This window comes from Mauremys mutica, chromosome 16, assembly GCF_020497125.1.
Source record: "Mauremys mutica isolate MM-2020 ecotype Southern chromosome 16, ASM2049712v1, whole genome shotgun sequence".
NCBI lineage: Eukaryota > Metazoa > Chordata > Testudines > Geoemydidae > Mauremys > Mauremys mutica.
This window is the reverse complement of record NC_059087.1, coordinates 12499472-12520399: the sequence shown is the minus strand read 5'-3', so window position 1 is coordinate 12520399 and position 20928 is coordinate 12499472. Positions and strand designations below refer to the sequence as shown.

General features: G+C 42.2%; 1 protein-coding gene across 12 annotated transcripts in view; it reads right to left on the bottom strand.

Moving 5' to 3' along the window:
• ADGRD1 (adhesion G protein-coupled receptor D1) overlaps positions 1 to 20928 on the bottom strand; it is a 259978-nt gene that overhangs the window by 197011 nt on the left and 42039 nt on the right. For all 12 annotated transcript variants that reach the window (XM_044990191.1, XM_044990190.1, XM_044990192.1 and 9 more), the window contains 7 exons: positions 19784 to 20038; positions 16496 to 16560; positions 15304 to 15459; positions 11830 to 11889; positions 9910 to 10024; positions 8054 to 8164; positions 5623 to 5698 (listed from right to left, as the gene is read on the bottom strand). In XM_044990191.1, coding sequence (XP_044846126.1) covers positions 5623 to 5698; positions 8054 to 8164; positions 9910 to 10024; positions 11830 to 11889; positions 15304 to 15459; positions 16496 to 16560; positions 19784 to 20038 — 838 coding nt within the window. The remainder of the gene's footprint in view (positions 1 to 5622; positions 5699 to 8053; positions 8165 to 9909; positions 10025 to 11829; positions 11890 to 15303; positions 15460 to 16495; positions 16561 to 19783; positions 20039 to 20928) is intronic.

The window sequence follows — 20928 nt, the reverse complement described above, 5'->3', positions numbered from 1 at the left end:
CTTCAATATGCACCTGCTGCTCTGAATTCAGTGAGTTAGGCCTTGTACTAGGGCCAAGTTCCATGGATAGGCTGAAGGTCCAAACTGAAGGACCCTAGTTGAGCTGCAGAGGTGGAGCCCTGGCTGGTGAGCTGTGTATTAAATGCTGTCTCTGCCTGCTAAAGAAGAGTAGAGCTGAAAATGCAAACCTGCTGGGTCAAATTCATCCCTAGTTTAACTTAAGTTAAATTAATGGAGCTGCACTACAGATCAGTGTGGCCTCTTCCCTCTGAAACTGTTACAAAGTCAGTGTAACAACAAAGAATTAATCTGTTTTTTCAGTTTAAAATGATGAGGCCAGACCCTCAGCTGATGTAAATCAGCACAGCTCCATGGAAGTCAATAACACTATGCCAATTTACAACAGCTGGCAATCTGACCCTGTGTAACAAAGAGCAGAACACATTTAAGTAGAGTTTATTTCTTTTTGAGTTATACGGCTCAGCATTTAACTTATTTACGTCCTCCACAGGTCTCTCTCTGTGCTGGGGGAGGGAGAGAGAGAGCGAGAGCGTGTGTGTGTAAAATCATTTCATGGTAAGCTACACATGTACAATAGAATTAACCTTAGATCAATGCACTGAAGCTATTAACCTTCCTCATTATATGACTCTAATATGGATGATGCAGAGTCAAAACTGTGACCATGCACATATCTGCATGAAACTGTTTAAAAGATTAAACTGTACCATTAATAATTTGTTTTGTAAAAGTTTCTTGTACATCATAAGCAAATATATACACGAGACACCAGAATCACAGTAATCTCAGTCCTGCAATTAGGTCCATGTAAACAGACCATGGCACATCCCATCCCATTTAAGTTTTGCATGGGCACTAGGATCAGCCCATGCAAGATCTTCTCACAGGATCAGGAACAGTTCTAGTAGCTAGATATTACCGTCGGTATTCCTTTGTTCTGTTTCTATTTAGCTTAACTCATCTCTTTTACTGCTCTTTATAAGCCTTTTTTAAAGTGTTTTAGATTATTATAGACAATTATACTACAGGATGGACTCACACAAATGCATGATGAGGAATCTGAGTAACTGGAGGATACCTTTCTGCTGCAGAGAAAATTTGATATACTTATGTGAGCAGATGCCCTATTCCTATGTAATGATTAGGAAGCTGGCTAGCTAAGAATTTTTTTAGCCCTGGTGAATTTGACCATACATAAAACAAACTTTTTTTTTAAATGTTCAGTTAAAATGCTGGGCAAAATTCTGCTCTTGGTGGATCTTAAATCTGGGTCTCTACACATATAGGAAGAGCTGAGATCCACTCGGTCAGAGTAGAATTCTGACATAAATTTGAAAAAGAGTCCCATTGATCAAGACCAAGCACTGTTTACATTAGCAGAGCATCTTCCATCATTCACTCCTTAGTATTAGGTCATGCAGACAGATGAGTGATAGTTACAATGACAAATGAAAATGCATGGTGAACTCACTATTCATTAGCTTGGGTTACCAAGCAAAACACACTAGCCTGTTTGGCTGCCCACAAGAACCATGTAAGTTACTCTCCACATCACAATCTCATTTCCATCAGAAAAATGCACTTCTTTAAAAACTTATACCACAGTGGTTTTTTGGTGTTTCTCTCATACTGACTAAGGGCATGGCTACACTTGCAGATGTAGAGCGCTTTGAGTTAATCCAGCCTTCATAGAGCACAGTAGGGAAAGCGCTGTAGTCTGTCCACACTGGAAGCTGCAAGCACACTGGCGTGGCCACATTAACAGCTCTTGCAACGGCCACAGAGAGCAGTGCATTGTGGTAGCTATCCCAGCATGCAAGTGGCTGCAACATGCTTTTCAAATTGGGGGGTGGGGTGGAGTGTGACAGGCAGTGTGTTTTGTGTATGTAGGGGGAGAGAGTGGATTTTTAGGGGCTGAGAGCATGCTGTCTTGCAAGTTCAGACAGAAGCAGACCTCTCCCCCCAGCCTCTCTCTCGCGCACACAGCATTCCACAGTAATGGTTGCTTTGTCTCAGAGCAGATAAGCATACCAGCTGTCAGAAATGGAGCTTTCAAAGGGCATATCCAAAACAATGACAAGAGTGGCCACTTGACTTAAGAGGATTATGAGACGTTTCTCGAGGCTGATCAGAGCGCAATAATGCAACACCTTGTTCACACACTGACACTGGGGTGCTCCAGCGGGGGCACATCAAACATTATTCTACTCGCCAAGGTGGAGTACCAGGAGCCCTCTAACCGTGGAGTCAGAGCGCTCTACGTGCCTTGCCAGTGTGGATGGGTAGTGAGCTAGTGCACCTGGGGCTCCTTTAATGCGCTATAACTCGCAAGTGTAGCTGAACCCTACGAAGAGTTCATTTCAGACATTAACTGATGTCATCAAATTGCACAGCTGGATTGACTGAGACAGAAACTCATCTCGATTTGTAGGACATATGATCTAACTCTGTTCTATAACCTCTAGATGATATTAGCATCATTAGGGATTATTTCTGATCCCATTGCACTCAGTAGGCATTTCATGCATGCATCGGGGAGCAGAATTTGCCCCTCAGAGTATGTAGAGTTATAGTCAGAGAAAGGCTCACAAAGTGAAGTTTGGATCCAGATGTGTATCTGAATTTTGAGCTTGCTTCCCCAAAGTCTGGGGGTATTTGGATCCTGGACTTTTGTATGCTGAATTCCCCAATGTTCAATGTATTCACACCCAATGCTTTAGTTCATCCCATATTACATCCCATCATTTAACTCAGTTAAGTATTTTGTAATGCTGCAATACAAGGCCCAGAGCAGTAGTCTAATGAATCTGGATACATGTGAAAAAAAACTAAAACAAATAAGAATCTGGCATTCCCCAGAACCACTGTCTAACAGGAGCGGCGCCAGAGTTTCTGGTGCCCTACGCAGAATTTGGGGGGCAGCATTTTGTGCGCTCCCCACAGGAGTCATTGAGCTGCTCGATTGCCCGCCGCTGTTTTCCGCGGCACGTCGGCAGAAGATCCTTCTTCGGCAGCGCGACGGGAGTGGAACTGGAAACTCCCGTGCACCCCGTGGGGAGTGCACAAAATGCCGCGCCCCAAATCCTGGCGCCCCAGGCGACCGCCTAATGGAAGCGCCAGCCCTGCAGTCTAATATTAATGTATGTTACAGGATGAAGGGCCTGTAACCTGTCTGACTTCCATGGGTTACTCCAGATTTGCACCAATGTAGGACTGAGAGCAAAGTCAGGCTCGAAGCTTCTTTAGGTTTTGATTCCCTTCTTAAAGAACCAAAGTGACTCTTCCAGAGAGCTCTGGTTAGACGGTCTGAAAATAGAACAGTCATCTGGCAACAAAGCGCAAAAAAAATTTGATGCGTGCCACAAGGATAATGAAATTCTGTCATGAAGAAGAAACCAGACAGACTGTAAATTATAGGTGCCCAAGTAGTCTGAGGCTAAAGAACCCTTAAAGGGTGTTTTTAAAACAATTACTCTGTGGAAAACATCATTAGAACAGATTATTTTGGTGAGACTTAAGCCAGAAAGGTGCAATAGCAAAGCGCACCAAAGTAAACCAAGGGAGAAAGAATTGCACACTTATTATTTTTCAAGCATTCCTCAGATATCTGATGCTTTGTTCCACAAAGGAAAACTGCCAAGGCAGCATTCCTTGGATTATTAAGTTTCAAAACAGGCCTCTGGACAGGCAAACCATCTAGAGCGCCAGAGACATGATTCTGTAATACTAGATACACTGCAAATATTTCAGGTAGCCCAGGTTAATATTAGAAACCTAAAGACCACTTTTAAACCAAGCATTCCTTAAAAAGTATGCATTCAGGGCTGATCCTTCTCCCACTGAAATAAGTGGCAAATCTTCTATATGCTTCAACGGGAGTAAGAATGGGTCCTGGATTGTCATGTTATCTCTGCAGGAGTTGAAACATGGGAATACAGAACTACTCAATATTCTTAAAAATGGCAAAATTGGCCCTGTTGTGCTGACAGATCTCTGTGCAGGATTGGAGCCCAAGACTGATGATGATGAAATCATGAAAATGCCCCGGAACTCAGTGATTTTAGGCTGAAGGTATTTAAACACTGTCTTTATCCTCGCTAATCTTTGACCTGTGAGTCAAGACCACATTAATTCTCTCTCTCTCTCTCTCTGTGGGAGGCTAAAATTATGGTCCATTTCCTTTAATAAATTATAGTGAACATACATCTTGAAAAGCAAAACTCTCAGATTATTGCCTCTATTTCTTCATATCAGTAAGAAATATTGCATGCTGCTGATATATTTCTTTCACATACTTCAGTGAACTACCTTTATTTAATTTATTTTTTGCAGCAAGAAGGGTGTATGGTATTTTTTATAAAATTTAAACTGAGTAGGAAATCATACAATTCTTCTGTGATCATTTTAACATTGCATCAGCATGATCATAAGTGGTCCTAATTTAGGGGTGTTGAAGTGGTTTCAGCAGGGTGCAATCACCCCTCCATTGCACATGGCTAGATAGGAAGAAGTCCCTGAAATAGACTGTAGCTGGAGTCCTGAAATTTTCTTCTGCTGTAGCAGGGAGTCCTGGCATGGGAAAGATTGAGAATCACTGCCCTAATCAGCAGAGAGTTAAAAAATGACCAGCTTAAAAGGCAAATGTAATGTTTGACAAGCACTGCCTTGCAAAATTCCCTGGGAAACTGACTTTCTGAGATGTATATTGCTCCTAGTTTATTTGAACTTATCTGCTAATGATTTCATTGGCACAGTGTATAAAACAAAAAGGCTTTTGATGTATTGTCTGATTTATTATTGCAAAATTAGTTTACAGGTTTATGGGACTAAAATTCATAGCACTTTTGGCGGGGGGAGAGAGGTTATATACTGCTGCATTATTTAAATACAAACAAATGTCACCTTTTTTTTGAGACAGCAGAAAAAAAAACATAATTTAAGTTCCATATAAGGCATTAATTCAAGGATTAAACATATGAATCTGCAATATAAATTTCTGATGGATCAGCCAAGTATGTAGCAGAAGAGGTTTAGAAGACAGACAGATAAATCACCAAAGAAAAGGTTTTATCCCCAGCAGGAAACACGTGCCTACAAAGCGCTTTATTCCACCCCTACAGTTAATGGCTAAACTACAAGGGGAGCAGTGTCCAGGCCCATGATGTCTGATACACCAGTTGCAAAGAACAATTGTTCCCATTTGTGCTTAGAATCCCACTAAGGCCATCATCACACTATTACAGCATGGACAGTTCTAAGATCGGGGGTATCGTTCACAGGGCGACAGTTGCCACCCTCTCTCTCCACCAGCTGGATAGGAAGCAGCAGTTGTGGCCAGGGCTGGAGCTGAGTGCAGAGCGAGCTGGGTCCCAGTCCCTGCCCCAGGCCAGCCATAGAGGAGGCACACACCCGTGCCTGCCTCCACCCTTCTCCCCTCCACCTCCCCACCCTCCTCCAGGATGGGACCAACTCATTAACCCCCCTCCCCCCCACAAGCAGCCACGGCCTCAGCAGGGAGGCAGAAAAGCCATGCTGACATAATTTTGCCCTCCTCCCCACCCCCAGCCTTTTCTGAATGATGCCCCTGCGTAGGATACTTACTTGGTGTCCATAGGGTTGATGTTCCGGAAGAAACGGTGCATGTTATGGTAAAAAAGGCCCACAATGGTAACCCAAGCTGTGAACAAAATCAACAGGAGAGATTATACTTAAGTATGACAGCCCTGAGTGAGACACTTTCCTCACCTAGGTATGAAACTCCATGTTAATTTAGAATCCTGACTTCTACAAACCTTCACACCTTTGCTTTAATGGGAATTCCAGTTGCTCCCATAAAGACATTAGAAGGCAATCTGCTGTGCAATGTTTGGAACAGAAATCAGGATAATGAAAGGAAGCCTGACATCTACCTCACCAAGAAAGTATAGAGTTAAACTGTTAAATTAATCGTTCATCCTTTATAAAAAAAAAAAAAGTCACCTCAGAACAAAAGGCAGCTAAGAGTGGCCATACCAGAGCATCCAGGATGCTTAAAATAATCAGAAGGACTATTTGACTATTAGCAACATTCACTGGCATCTTAAACACAGATGAGTAGTTTTTGTTTCTATTATTTGTTTGCTGTCTGCATATGAAGTATTTACAGCTTCTCCAACACTTAAGTGAAAAGACAGATGCCCATTTTACAAGTGTCAGCCATGCAAGTGTCCTTTATTGTCTTGGTCTGATGGGTTCCAAGTATTTAGAATGTCAGTCGCTTAAAGGTGGAATACATTTTAAAGGCTAGCTCATTTGAACAGCCTAGCAATGTGGCCTGTTAGTTGAAAATGCCATTAATAAGATTTTAGATGGTTTCTAACTCCCTGGAAGATGCAAGTTAAAGGTCTTACAGTTTGGATTCAGTCCAAACCACTGGACACAATAATGTCCCATAAGAAAATGCCACATGGTGGGAGAAGCTGTAAGTGGGATGGGGAAAGGTCCTTTCGTGTGGTATTTTTGTTATTTCAAGTTGTGTTGTGCTCTCAATAATTCAAGCTTTGCAGAACTCAGAGAAATCGCAAGCAGGAGCTCCCTGCCAGTGCAAGGAAACAAAGCTGTCATCATAAATCAAGTAACTCACATGTGGTGGGGAAATACTTTATATAGCACAGTAGTTACTGAAGTAACTAATTTTGTACACTGTATTGAAGAGGACCAACCTGCCCTTGCAGAAAAGTCTCTGGAGGAATCCCAGATGGTGCAAGGTTTGCTAAGGTCCCAAAAGGCCACCCAGACTCTGAGCCCTTTTCCCTGAAACAATCCTGGCAGAGGTCCCCTTCTGAGGAACTGCTGAGTGGTCTCCTTGCAAAGGACCTGATCCAAACCCCACAGAAATTAATGAAAAATGACTTCAATGAGCTTTGGATTAAGTCCTGTTGTAACACACCTTCAACTTGCTCCATTTGTTCTACTCCGCCATGATGGAGGAAGTGGGAAACAAACAGAGGGGAGGGGCTTGGCACGTGGTCCCATTGAACTCAGGTAAACAAAGCACCTGAAATTTCAGTCCCTGAAGTTGGGGGTGGGGTGAGGGGAGATTTTGCACACTGCTGCCTCAAAATGAGCTTTAAAAAGTTAGGATGCTAGTGGATAAGGGAAGAGTTCTGGGACACTGCTCTGCTTGCACAGCTAGAGGCAGGACGTAAGAACCTAATTCTCATCATTCTGGTTTTAAAAAATTTGGCCACATGTTTTGTTTGGCCCAAAACAAGATCCTCACTTCTTACCAACCCCAAACCTTGAGGTTATTAAAATCCAAACTCAGATTCGCAGTTGAATTTTGCCTTCTCGCCTTTTCTCCAATGCCTATTGTATAGGTATTCCTTTCTCTTTCCTTCTTCTGCTATTTAGCTCTGTAACTTTACTCAGGGCCGCCGGGGGGGGGGGCAAGTGGGGCAATTTGCCCCAGGCCCCTGCGGGGCCCCCATGAGAGTTTTTAGGGGTCCCTGGAGCAGGGTCCTTCACTTGCTCCAGGGACCCCGGAAAATTCTTGCAAGGCCCGAGCCCCTGGAGCTTCTTCCGCTCAGGGTCTTCAGTGGCAGGGGGTCCTTCCACCCTGGGACCCGCCGCCGAAGTGCCCCGAAGACCCGCGGCCCCCTGAATCCTCCGGGCGGCCCTGACTTTACTCTTTAATTCCACCAGGTGTTTGGGGAAACTGTTATGCAGAATAAGTTTATACTTTACTGAGATAAGTAGTTGATTTGATATTAGCATTCCTTGGAAAACTACCAGTTCTGGTGGTTAGAAAGATAAAACATTAGCTCCAGGAATTGAAGTTGCCCTGATGTGAAATAGTGCCAAGATTAAATAGTTGTAATATTACTAGCTGTATTACTCGAGTTTTTAGAAACAAGAGGAAGTAACATTAAAACAGTACTGAAAATGCAGAGCTAACCAAAATCCCTTTCCCCACGCAAGAGCATTTCTGGAATGAGTGATTGTCAGGATTAGCTGCCACCATTCTACTCCTCCATGCAAATCTTGCCCTTACCTTTGTTATGAAAAGCTTCACTGGGGATAGAAATATAACTCCGTCCTTGTGATGGGAAGCGGTAGTGAGACAAATTCAAAGTCTGAGGAGCCATTTTGACCAAAGAGTAATCTGTACAATAACCCAAAACAAAAACAAAAACAAAACAAAAAGATAAAATCAATAACATTTACAACCTAGTTGACGGTAGAACTAGAGTTTGCTCTTTTAATAGCTACTGCAAATCTTGACTGTAAAACCCCAGCTGTTTGGCGGGGCGGGAGGGGAGAGTAATCCCCCATTCCCATCAAGAATAAAATTGCTTTCAAGAAGTTCTGACTTCTTTATGAGTGGAAAAAGTAGTATATGAGGTGTTAATATACCATGGATCATTTGGCAGTGTGCACAAACTGAGCTTAACGAGGCACTGAGGTAAGAAAAATTGATTGATACCTCTCTCTTTTTTCCCCCTGACATTTTAAAGACATTATTTTAGAATCTTACTGCTCAATTTTAGAATGTCAGTGACCAGGACCGTGTGGTGGAAGAGACAATTTGCATGTGATTCATGACTTCTCTTTTCTTATGTTGCTCACAATGCAATAGGGAAGAATACCAGAACTAATCAATTATTTGTAACTAAAGCTGGGCAATGTGTTGGACAAATAGTTTATTCAATGAAAAAAAAATGCAGCTTTTGTCAACCCCCAACTATTTGTGAATTTGACATTAATAGCTTTGGCCGTTCACAAAACAGGCAGGAAGTTGAGGATATCGTAGTCATAGTGGTTTTCTGCCGTCACCCCTACCACCACTCACTTATAACTTTTAGCCCAGTGGTTAGGGCATTCACTAGGATGTGGAAGACCCAGACTCAAATCCCTGTTCTGGAACAGACATGAAATAGACTTTTCTGAATCACTGAAAATTCTGTAAAAATTCTAATTCAGTTCCACCTGAACTGAATATTTTCCTGATTTTTCAGAATTGCCAAACTGAAAAAAAGTCAATTATTCATCCAGCTCTCTTTGTAGCACCTAAAGGTCAACTGAGATCAGGGCCCCACTGCGCTAGATGCTGTACATATACATATTATGAGAGAGCCACCAACTCCATGAAGGACTGGCAATAGGTGTAAGATAGATGAAAGTTTGTCCTGCCCTTCCATTCTCTTGTCCCCAAATTTAAATTCTGTAGCTTTCAGACACTTACAGCTTCAAAGGCTTGTGTAAAAGGCTTAGGCTGAACTTTAACTGTTCACATATCACTAAACTAAATCCAGAAATAATATACAGGAGCATTCACATTCTCCCCCCAACTCACCCAGCGCCCCCAAAAAGACCATCCCCCCAAAAGTCAACAGTAAAAGGAAACCGGATTGTTAAATCAAGCTGATTACCTTTCTCTAAACTAACTGTATAATTATCTTTCTGCAATTTATTCCATTTGTTGGATTATAAGAGAGAAAAAAAATCCATTTCAACTTCCTTCCCCCACACCGACAAGTTAGGAGCAGCCGGCGAAGTAGTATCAGCCAGTTTAGAAGGCAACTGAAGATAGGTCTATACTATAATCAAAGGCCTGCGGCCTGGTCACGGCTAGCCAATGTCAGCTGACAGGTTCTCAGGACTTGCACTGTGGGGCTCTAACATTGCAGTGTAGTCATTCAGGCTTGAGCAGAAGCCCGGGCTCTGAGACCCTGCAAGAGAGGTGGGTCTCAGAGCCCAGGTTCCAGCCCAAACATTTATGGTGCAAATTTTTAGCCTCGCAGCTCAGGCCCCACAAACCAGAGTCAGCTGACCCAGGCTCTGAGATTCAGTGCTGTGGGGTTTTTATTGCAGTGAAGACATGATCTGAACATTGCTGTTCCATCCTACCTGCTACAGTTGATGAGCCCTCAACGGTTGCGAGTCGGTTTCCTCCCAGATTGCACGCCATGTGCACCATCACATTGTCAATTGTTTCGATTAAACCTCCAACCACAGGAGCAGTCTGAAAAAAGAACGCAGCTCAATAATAAAGCAAAGCGCTGGTCTAAAATCCTGTTCCTACTGATCACGTAAGTGTGCCCAGCTTCTGTTAATGACATCTTATTTCCCCTTCTCAGGGCCACACAAAGTAAAAATACTGCATGATTTAATATCACTCAGAGACTGATCTTGCGAAGTACCGAGAATCTCCTGAGAGGTGCTGAATGAACCTTGACTCCCATTGCCATCAGTTGAATGGATGATGTTCACCATCAAGCATGATCAAGCCTTGCATTAAAGAAGTTATTTGGGGAATGATTTAAATGCTTGTTTCCATGCAGTAAGACTGGCAGAAACTGGTGTCTAAGTCAACAAGCAGATACCACCATCATCAGATCAGGAGTTTAAATATATCTTGGCCATCATTAGAGTTCCATCAGCACTCCCCTAACAAACACTCATTTTCAAGGGGTGTATATTTTGGCTGGAAAGCATCCTTCCAGGCTGAAGCTTGGTATACACTATCTCAGAGTGAGTATATAGTTTTTAAAACATATTTTATTAAATCCATTTGGTTATTTCTTTCAAGAGAAGCTTTCATGTTGGAGAAAGCTGCCAAGTTTCAGTCTAAGAACTTAAATCCATTGGCTTTCCACACCTTTCACCAAAGCCATTTATGAGTCAACTACAGCGTGATTTGTCACAGCCCATCCACGCCTCTTCCCTTTTTAATGTCCAATCCCACATTCCTGGCTCCTTAAAACTTGATCCTGACAAACACTGAGAAACTCTGGAGCACTTCCCATTAGCATCTCTCTGCACTGCAAAGAATGAAACCCACAGGTCAGCTCCTGCACACTCTTAATCCAGTTTTTACTCATTTGATGACACACATGAACAAGGACAGAAGGAGCGGGCCCTTAACATTTCAGTAAAGTCATGTGGCCAGATTCTCAGCTTATATATAGTCAGAATCAATGGATCTATGCTGATTTACATTAGCTGAAGTTCTGTCCATAATCCTCAACTTGTTACACACCACAAACATTTCCATTTCAACATACAGTGATGTCATAGTACTGGTTTATGACATCATAGCAACAAAATATACAGACGGAGAAACTAAGCTATCAGAGCTATTCAAAACACACGTGGATCAAATTCTGTTCTCCCTTTCACTGGTGTAAATCCAGAATAACACCACTGAATTGATTTACTCCAGCATAACTAAAAGGAAAATTGAGAGCAAGCACTGCACAGGAATGAAGATGAAAGTATCCTCTCAGCTCCTAGTTCAAATGTGATCTTTCCCAGAGTGTTAGTCGGGAAGAATTGTTGCCTGTGCTGTATCCATTTTGTAAATATGGCGATGGCTTCCCAGGCACAAGATACAATTTAAAATGGGGAAAAAGGGAAATGCTTTTAAAACGTCCTATAAATATCCATATGCAGGGAATACATTAGTTCTTTTACAAGGCCACTTTCAAGAAGAAACTGCCAAGTAGGCTAAATTCCATTTAGAAATCATCTTTGTTAAATACCTATTTCACTGACATTGCCCATTCCTTTGTAAACCTCATTTTTTATACTTTTTTTGCTAGTCCTTATGGAATATCTCAGAGCAGTAACACAGAAGCTCTCTTATTTTAACTCTCAACAAACCATTACAAAATTAACATTTGCTACCTTGACTTTAGATGCACAGATGAGAGCGCAAATAAGTTGTACTGTCGGAAACCACAAGCTGAAGGATAATAGATGCAACCAATGTTATTACTATCCAATATGCACCTGAATTAATCTACAAATTTAAATCATGTATCTTACCTCCAATATGCCAATCCATCTGGATAACAAAATAAAATCTTCGACAGCTTTCAAGAAAGCCTAAAGATAAATAGGATCAGATTATCCGATTACTGATTCATCCACTACATCCCCTGGTAAAAATTCAAGGCAGCTGTCTATTAAGAGTTCCACGATTCATTTTACAAGGACAAAACACATTTTCATTGAAGTCACAGAGTCATCCCTGCTTGGGAGTTCTCTCAATCTTTTGTATGGTAAGATTTTAAAAGTAATAGTTTAAGAAACAACAGCCTTACAGTGAATCTCCTATATTACATCTATTATACCCCAGCTGAGGTCACTGAAAACACTGGAATTGAGTGGAGCTTGCCAGTGAAGCCAATTAAATCCATGTGGAAATGGACATGTTTGCCCCGTAGTTCAGAGCGGGCTGTTAGGAAGCACACAGTATAACTCTGGCTCCTACCATTTGTTTAACCTGATTATTATCTATGTTACACTAGCACCTGGAGGCTCCAGATGAGGCTAGCCACAGTTCAAACACACAGCGAGTGACTGTCCCTTCCTCAGAGAGCATCCAATCTAAATAGAGATTACAACAGGTGGGAGGGGAAACGGGCACAGAGAGGGGAAGTGACTCGCCCAGGGTCACACAGCACATCAGTGGCAGAGCTAGGACCACAACCCAGGTCTCCTGATCCCCAGTTGAATATCTGAACTTCGAGACCACACGGATCTAGAAATCACAGTGCACACCAAATTTTCTCACTGATTTAACTGGGTGTTATACACGTGTAAGAACTTCAGGATCAAAACGTGAGATCCCTCTCCATCTTATTTTACACTGTGTAAAGGGCCCTCAAAGCCCTGATTCTGACTGGGCAAGGATTCCCATGGTGAAAAACACCATGGAAGACAGCCATAAGGCTCTTCTCCGAGGACCCCTTTGCCCAGCCAGGCATTGGGGGTGGGCTCAGGCAGTGCTGCACCGACTCCAGTCAGTGCTGCGATGCACAGGAGGCTGCTGCCTATGAGGAAAGGTTAAGATAATTCAGCACTGTTAGACTTCAGGAAAAAAAAGAGTAATGGGGGGGCCTGATTGTAGCAGCCCTTAATCTATGTGAAGACTAAGAGGACTGTGATCAATTGTTCTCCATGTCAGCTAGAGGTAGGACAAGAAGTAATGGGCTTAATCTGCAAGGAGGATTTAGGTTAGATATTAGGAGAGACTTCCTAATTATAAGGGTAGTTAAACTCTGGAACCGGCTTCCAAAGGAGGTTGTGGAATGCCCATCACTGGGGGGTTTTAAGAACAGGTTGGACAAAAACCTGTCAGGGATAGTCTAGGTTTACTTGGTCCTGCCACAGGGTAGGGGGTGGACTGGATGACTTCTTGAGGTCCCTTCCAGCCCTGCATTTCTATGATTCAATTATTCTATAACTGAGACAAGCCCCCAAGGATGTCTAAGTTAGAGGCCTCTCCAGCCCCCAGAGCAGCCCAGGATCAGGAGGCCCCTTTTCAACCGTGGATGCAAAATCTGTGCTGCTCCTTTGAGAAGTTCAGCCCAGAATTTCAGCCTGAGGGTATAAATGGAAGCCTGGGCCCAGTACACAATCTCCATTGCCAAGTCACGTGCCAGGAGGATGGAAGGAGGAACGCTTTTCCAGGCCACAAAATGCAGCAGCGCTGTTCCAGAGAGGCTTTGTTAGGCCACTGAGGAGGAGGGGAGAGAAATGAGAGGATTCCCAGAGCATCAGATCCTTGGACTCCTGCTACACCAGGGTTGGGCAAACTTGGGGTTGCAAAACTAGATGGAGGGCCAGGTAGGGAAGGCTGTGCCACCCCAAACAGCCTCGCCCCCTGACTGCCCCCCTCAGAACCCCCAACCCATCCAACCCCTCTGCTCCTTATCCCCTAACTGCCCCCTTCCGGGACCCCCCGCCCCAACTGCCCCCTTCCGGGACCCCACTCCCTATCCAACCCCCCTGCTCCCAGTCCCTTTACTGCCCCCCTGGCCCCTATCCACGTCCCCACCCCCAACAGGCCCCCTGGGACCCCATGCCTATCCAACCCCCCCCCCCCCGTTCCCTGTCCCCTGACTGCCCCCGGGTCCCCCCGCCTCTCATACAATCCCCTGGCCCCAGCCCACTTACCACACCGAGCAGAGCAGCATGTCTGGCTGCCACGCCGACCAGAGCCAGACACACTGCCACTCTGCTCGGCAGGAGCGCGTGGCAGCGTGGCGCTTCGGGGGAGGGGGGACAGCTGGGGAGGGGCCGGGGGTAGCCTCCCTGGCCGGGAGCTCAGGGGCCGGGCAGGATGGTCCCACAGACCAGATGTGGCCCGTGGGCTGTAGTTTGTCCACCTCTGTGTTACACACTGAGCCTGGCTAAGCTATATTAGAACTGCACATGAACAGAGTTTGTCAGAACTAATGCATTATAATAAGTGTGGCTAATCAGAAAGTTTACTGCATAGCACTTAACTTGCAATCCTTTATGCTGCAAGACATATGACTACTAGCACTGAGACAACTGGCCCCAACTTACATCCTTGACAGAAAATGGTATGCATGCTCAGTGGCTGTATCTCTGGGAATTAGCTACAGACCAACAAAAGACCTAACCCAATCAATCAGGTGAATGGCAGAGTCCGCACATATGATCAGGAATCTGCTGGATAATTCCCAAAGCAGCTTTGCTAAAGATTATCACATTCTTTGATTCTGTCTGCACACCACTTTCATGCCACACAACGTACCACAGGATAGCATGGGGATAGAGAAACAATCATTGGTAAGACCAGCACTGATTACTGTACTAATGGCTTTCTAGCTTGCTGAAATCAGGGAATTAGCTGCCCATCATTCCAAATGAGGCTGGAGTCATGTTAACAGGAAGTGGCCTCTTGCCCTCAATTGGTTCAGACTGATGTAATGTTTAAAATAATCCACAGAGAAAGAACCAAACCAAAAAACAAAACAAAAAATCTTTCAGTTGGACTATGGGCCTGATCCTGCATTCCACCAATTTCAGTGGGAAATTTGCCTGAGTGAGGTCTGCAGGATTGAGCCCTGATTTTGATAAATTAGAGTACACAAGAAAGAATGAGATTTTTCCAGGATATAATCATTCCAGAATTCCTACATTTTGAATACAGCAGAAAAGGTTTTTCACAAGAAGTGATTGTCTCCTTCTCAGTCATCCATCTAACTAGACATTTATATTTAACCCAGAACCATGATGCCCCGGGATGCTACCATTTTGTGACAGTATTACATGATATCCCAACAAGCTGATGAACCCTGTAATTAAACTAGTCTTTTCCAGTGACAGCTGACCTTTTGCTACTGATTAAAATAGTTGTCTTGGGGGTTTTTAAATATGTATATTTTATGAACAACAAAATCTTTCAAACTGCATTTTACATTCCAGCATGTGAAGTAAAAACAAGATCATTTGGCATCACCCTAAAAACTGAAAGAAACTGACCTCTGTCAGGTTGAAGGCCGTATTTTCCGACGTGGATTTGTTGGGTAAACTGAGTGATATGTTTTCCAGGTAGTGGAGCAGGTCCTCTGGGTACTGGAAGTTTCCTCTCTCCTCAGTCAGTTTATTTATGATAGGATGATAGGCATCTGTGGAGAGCTAAAAGACAACAACATTGTCTCATCACTGCATGTCCTGGTAACCAGCCATTATTTCCATACATGAAAGTCAAGCAGCAATTTGGGGCCTAATTCTCTCCAAATCCTTACATGTTATGCAAGCAATGCATCTCCAGAACTGATCTTATGTACCTCTCTGGCAGTAAAGCCAGAGAAAGGGAGAAACGGTTTACTGCTTAATCCAGTCTCTTCCTGCACACGAGATAACTCAAAGTCTGGTCCGAGACTCCCTTTCAGTAGCCTGAGGCAGAGTAAATTGTAAGGCTCTGATTATGCACAATAGACTATAAGCATATGAAGATAAATAGATTAGCATAGCATGCACATACATTATGATATTCTCACACACACACTGTAACAAAGACATGAAACCAATAAATGAGGCTGAAATGAATTTGTTGTCTGCTTGTTCTTTTCATTAGAAATTACAGTCCTGCCGACCCTGGTTTCCTGAAAGTTTTCTTCTTGTTCATAGAGCCTAACAGGATTTTAATATCACAGATTTCAACACAGTACAACCAGGTTGAAAAGGGAAGTCATTTTTGTTTAGAATATATAAAACACTTTGGTATTTATTTTAAAACATCTATTTAATGCAAATACCCCTTTAACAAATGAAAGAAAAAATTGTTATAAAACTGGTTAAATGTTTCAAATTACAATTTTTTAAAAAAGGAAAAACATTTTGCAATATTTTCATGATTTTCCCCATTTAACTATTTCCAAAATTTAAATGTTCAAAGTTTTGAATAAGAGACAGCAGAAGAGGGATTTTTTTTCCCTTTGACCCTTTAAACCTCTGTTAAATAAATCACTTCAAAAAAATCTCCCCCCTTTCCCTGATAACTCTAATGAGTTATAAGGGGAGTAAAATGAAAACCAGATGTGACCTAAACCATGGAAAGGCTGCTACCTCTCTGTAATACACACACATTTTGATATCAAGAAAGCAAAAGAGGATTGAGAAATGAAGTTATTGTTGATGTTAAAGAAAAGAGTTAGGAGGACTCTCCTACCATGGGATTTGTAGTGGTTGTCATAATGGGCCAGAGAGGTGTTGAAGAAAGCAAAAGTTGCTTGCCTAGAAAAAAGAAATTATAATTAAAAAAAAAGTTTCCTGCAATAAATATATTTTAAAAAACAAAAAAAGATCTGTGAGAAACATTCACAATGCAATTCTGAGAAATTCAAGCCAAGACTATGCAATTTGTTTTGCGTTTTCCTGAGTTCCAATATTGAAACTAGATTGGTGTATTTAAATCAGTTTCATTTCCTGTTTCTAGTCAATTTTACTTTCCAGTCCTTATATACTGGCCAACACTGTTTCGGCTGGATTTCTAACACTGCAAGGGAGTGTTTTTAAATTTAAAACAAAAAACTGATTTCAATGGAATTTTAAATCCATGAAAACATCTATACAAAGAGAAGAAGGTTGACATTGTGGATAAGGAGACAGGAGATCCAAGTTCCATTCCCAGCTCTGCCACAGCAAATCAATGGGACTTAAGTAAAATGTGCCTCAGTACTCCACGTAGGACTACCTCCTTTCTTCCACACTTTGTCTTTTCTATTTAGATTGGAAGCTCTTCACAACAGGGATGGTCTCTTATTAGGTGTATTCATAGCACCTAGCACAACAAGGTTCCAGTCTGAGTCAGGGCCTCTAGATAATAATGGAACATAATACAAATAAAGAATTTATATTTTGAGCCTAAATTTCCTTGATGGGGTCAGGGCCAGCTCCAGGCACCAATGCAGCAAGCAGGTGCTTGGGGCAGCCAACGAAAAGGGGTGGCACGTCCGGCTCTTCGGTGGCGGGTCCCTCAACGGCGGCGGTAGAAGTGCGGATTGTGGTTTTTCCCCCTCCCCCCGCCGCTTGGGGCGGCAAAAACTCTGGAGCCGGCCCTGGATGGGGTGGTAATATGAACATGCTGTCCAGAGCATTGAAACACTAGAACAAAAATCTTTGAGAACTAGGCAAAGGGTGAAGTCCCTAGCCCAACTGAAATCAATAGAGGGTCCTACGGAAGTCATCACCAGACCAGGACCAGGACATCACCCGAAGTCAGAACAAAAGAGCATAACAAAAGGATGGTAGCTATTGATGACCAAGCACGTGAGTTTTGTACAAAAGCAAGTGGGTATAAAGCCTCAAACCAACTGACATTCCAGTTTGCTTTTAAAATATGGCATCTGCAAGAAGTCTGAGCACCATTTCAGATAATGTCTCCATTAGCTATTTGAGTTGACTTCAAGCAACAGAGAAAGCTGCTTTTAATCAGCCTGGCTTTACCAATAAATGTCACTCGCTATTACTACACTCAGTGAAGGTTACCATACGAGTATGTCATAAATGATTTACTTAGACAAAAAGTATAAACTAGATTTTTGGATGCCCTCCAGCAGTTTCATGTTAAACATATTGATTCCACTGCATGTGTCAGGATTTATGGATCATTTGCAACCAGAAAAGTAAAAAACTCTCTCTTAGAATGTATATTATGCTCATTATTTTGGTATTTGGGCACAATTGTCAGATATTACTGGTATTTGTTATGTAAAATTGCATAGCTATTCATTCTATTTTTTAAAAAGTGGGTTTCCTAATTAAGCTTTTGATAAAGTTAGCCCAAATTTGTTCTAGTGAAACTCCACTGAGGTCACTGAATTTACACCCAGGATAACTTTGGCTCATTATATAGCCTGCCACTATCAACAACCACTAGTGTTTCTACAGATCATGTCACAATTTCACCAATCAACTTGCATGGACATCAACACTTGTGAGAAAAGAGCCATGAGAAAGAAGCACACTCAGTAACGCCTACCACAAGTGTTCAAAAATCATGAGCCAGGCCTCTAAAAATAATGTGATTGGCTTAAAAAACACAAGGTTTTTAAAAAAAAACCAAACACATTTGAGGTCTTGTTGTTTGTTTGCCTTCCAGCGTCTGAGCCTTTAGGGTCCACTTGGGTCAAGCTTTTCTCTGTAACCATGAGGCCAAAAACTTGCTTTTGTTTTCTAAATGAAAGGCAAGATTCTCACATAACACCAGGAACTGAGGATTTAAGGGGGGGAAAAAAACATCAAATATTGTGAGACTTGTGACTTTTTTTTTTTTTTTAAATTCCAAGAGTTTGAAACATAGAGCAAACTTCTCAAATTGCAAAGCAGCACTTAGGGATGCATCTATGTCTCTTCTCAGAGCATCAGCGGGGTGGGGAGTGTCACACACAGTTAAAACCCTGTGTAACTTCAAAAAATATAGGGTTCAGTGGGAACTAGGTGTCTAACTCCCTTAGGCCCCTTTGAAAATCTCAGTCATAAGCGGTAATGTCTTGCAACTAGCTATAATAAGCCCACAACAATGCAATATTGGGTGCAGGGTCTAATTTCTCAAATGGTTTTCAAATTTAAGCCAAAGAATGCAAAATTAGGAGCAAAATAATATGAGACTAACACTTTGCATACTGCAACCATGGGAACATCCCTGGCAAAGTCTTTCCAAGCTGCATCCACTATTTGAAATGGTACATGGAGGCAGGTGGGGGACTTGGGAACAACAACAACAACAACAACTGTGTATTCATGAACACTGAAGGGGTTAAAAAAAGTTACTATCGTAGTATATTTATACAAGAGCCATACTTGTCTGACAGTGAAACAGCACATACAGATGGACTGGGGCAATCTAAAAATCTAGAGCACTTTTGTTCAGTAACATAACATTCTTGTGTTCTATTAATCCAGGAAGTGAGATTTATAGTAGTTTTGGATTTGATGGTGTTATAGTAACACTGGTTTGTTGTGAAAGATACAACAATCAGATACCACGGCAATTTTTGCCAACCTGATTAAAGATTATACATTTATTAAAAACATCATTTTAAATATTTTCAAAACACAGCACTGAAATATTATTGCTATTTCAGGCACAAAATGAAGGCTTCCCCAAGACAGTCACAAGATTGACTTTTTTTAAAATAGGTCCCTTTGCTGTTGTGACATTAGTTAAAAGGAAGTGGCTTGGTTGTCCTAGCAATGTTTGGATTCTGCTGAGGTTTTCTTCCAGCCAATAGATGAGGTGAGACTTAGTGGGTGCCATTTGGTGACACGTCTGAGGGACTGTGTCAGTTTCAAGGGAGGCGTTTTTCTCACCCTGGGGCAAAGTGATTCCTATGAACATTTATTCCTCTAAACATTTATACCTGCAGATTATCGGCCATTAAGACAGCTGGTTTAACAGCTGAATTTTTTTTTAAAAAAATCAACATTTATACAATCAGAATAGGCTCCCACTTACCGATAGCAGCTGTAAAGTATAGTTCAATTTCCTTGGGGGTGAGTGCTCTTTCCCATATGATAAACTCATCAAAAGCCCCGTTCACATAGCGTTTGCTCTGATCGTTCTCTGTCCCTGTCAGCAGATTTGCGTTGGGGTCCCCATAGCTGTAGGAAACTTTCCCACTTGGGTCGGTGGTGTTTAGAGTTCCATTGACATAGACTTTCAAACCTTCTTTTGATTTCCACGTGAAGAGAATATGAGTCCAGTAAGGACCTGTAAAACATTAAAACTCTCTGTAAAAATCCATGAATCAACCTCATTTACAGCCTTTCCTGTTCAATAAATTTTAGTTAAAATGCATTTCATTTGTGCAATGCAATGGAGCTATAAAGGAAGTGTCGACACTGAATTATGGAACAATATCATCATGTGCCTTACTCTTTATTCATAAGGGACAGTCCATACTTTGGCAGAACCCCTACTGGCTTCAGTGATATTTTGCCTGAATCCTTCCTCAGGTTCATTGCAATTACATAAATTAGACTATAGGCCCAGATCTAAAGTCCTTATTCCATCCTATCTCAGGCAAAACTCCCACTTCAGTGAGGGCTGCATAAGGACTTCAGGACTAGAGAATATGTAAATAATCCCTGTGACAATTATTATAACTACATACATGCAAACAACTTTCCTGGCAAAACACTTTTACAAACTATTAAACATCACAGCTACAGAGGAGTGCCCTTTTCTAAACAATAGATCCCATTACTTCTCAATTAGTAACCTGCATTCTGGATCAGAAGACAGAAATAAGATATTCATTTTAAAATACATTATTAATAATCATGCAAATACATTTCTAGGACTTCATTCTTACCGTACAAATGGCCAACATGTATCATATAAGCAGGGAATGCTTACCCAAAAGGGTTACCAGAGAGGTTTAAAATTAAAGAGAATGGGAAGTTGGACTCCCAGCTTACGAATGCATTGAGTGAGGACTCCAAAGGCTTCATCCTGCACTCCTCACTCGCTCTTTTTCAGGTAAACCTCTATTCTTCCACTGATTACTTCACTAATGACTGGGGAATGCAGGATCCCAGACCCTTGGATGGTGACTTGAACAATGTCACTGACGTTCTAATACCTGCTTTCTCTCTTGG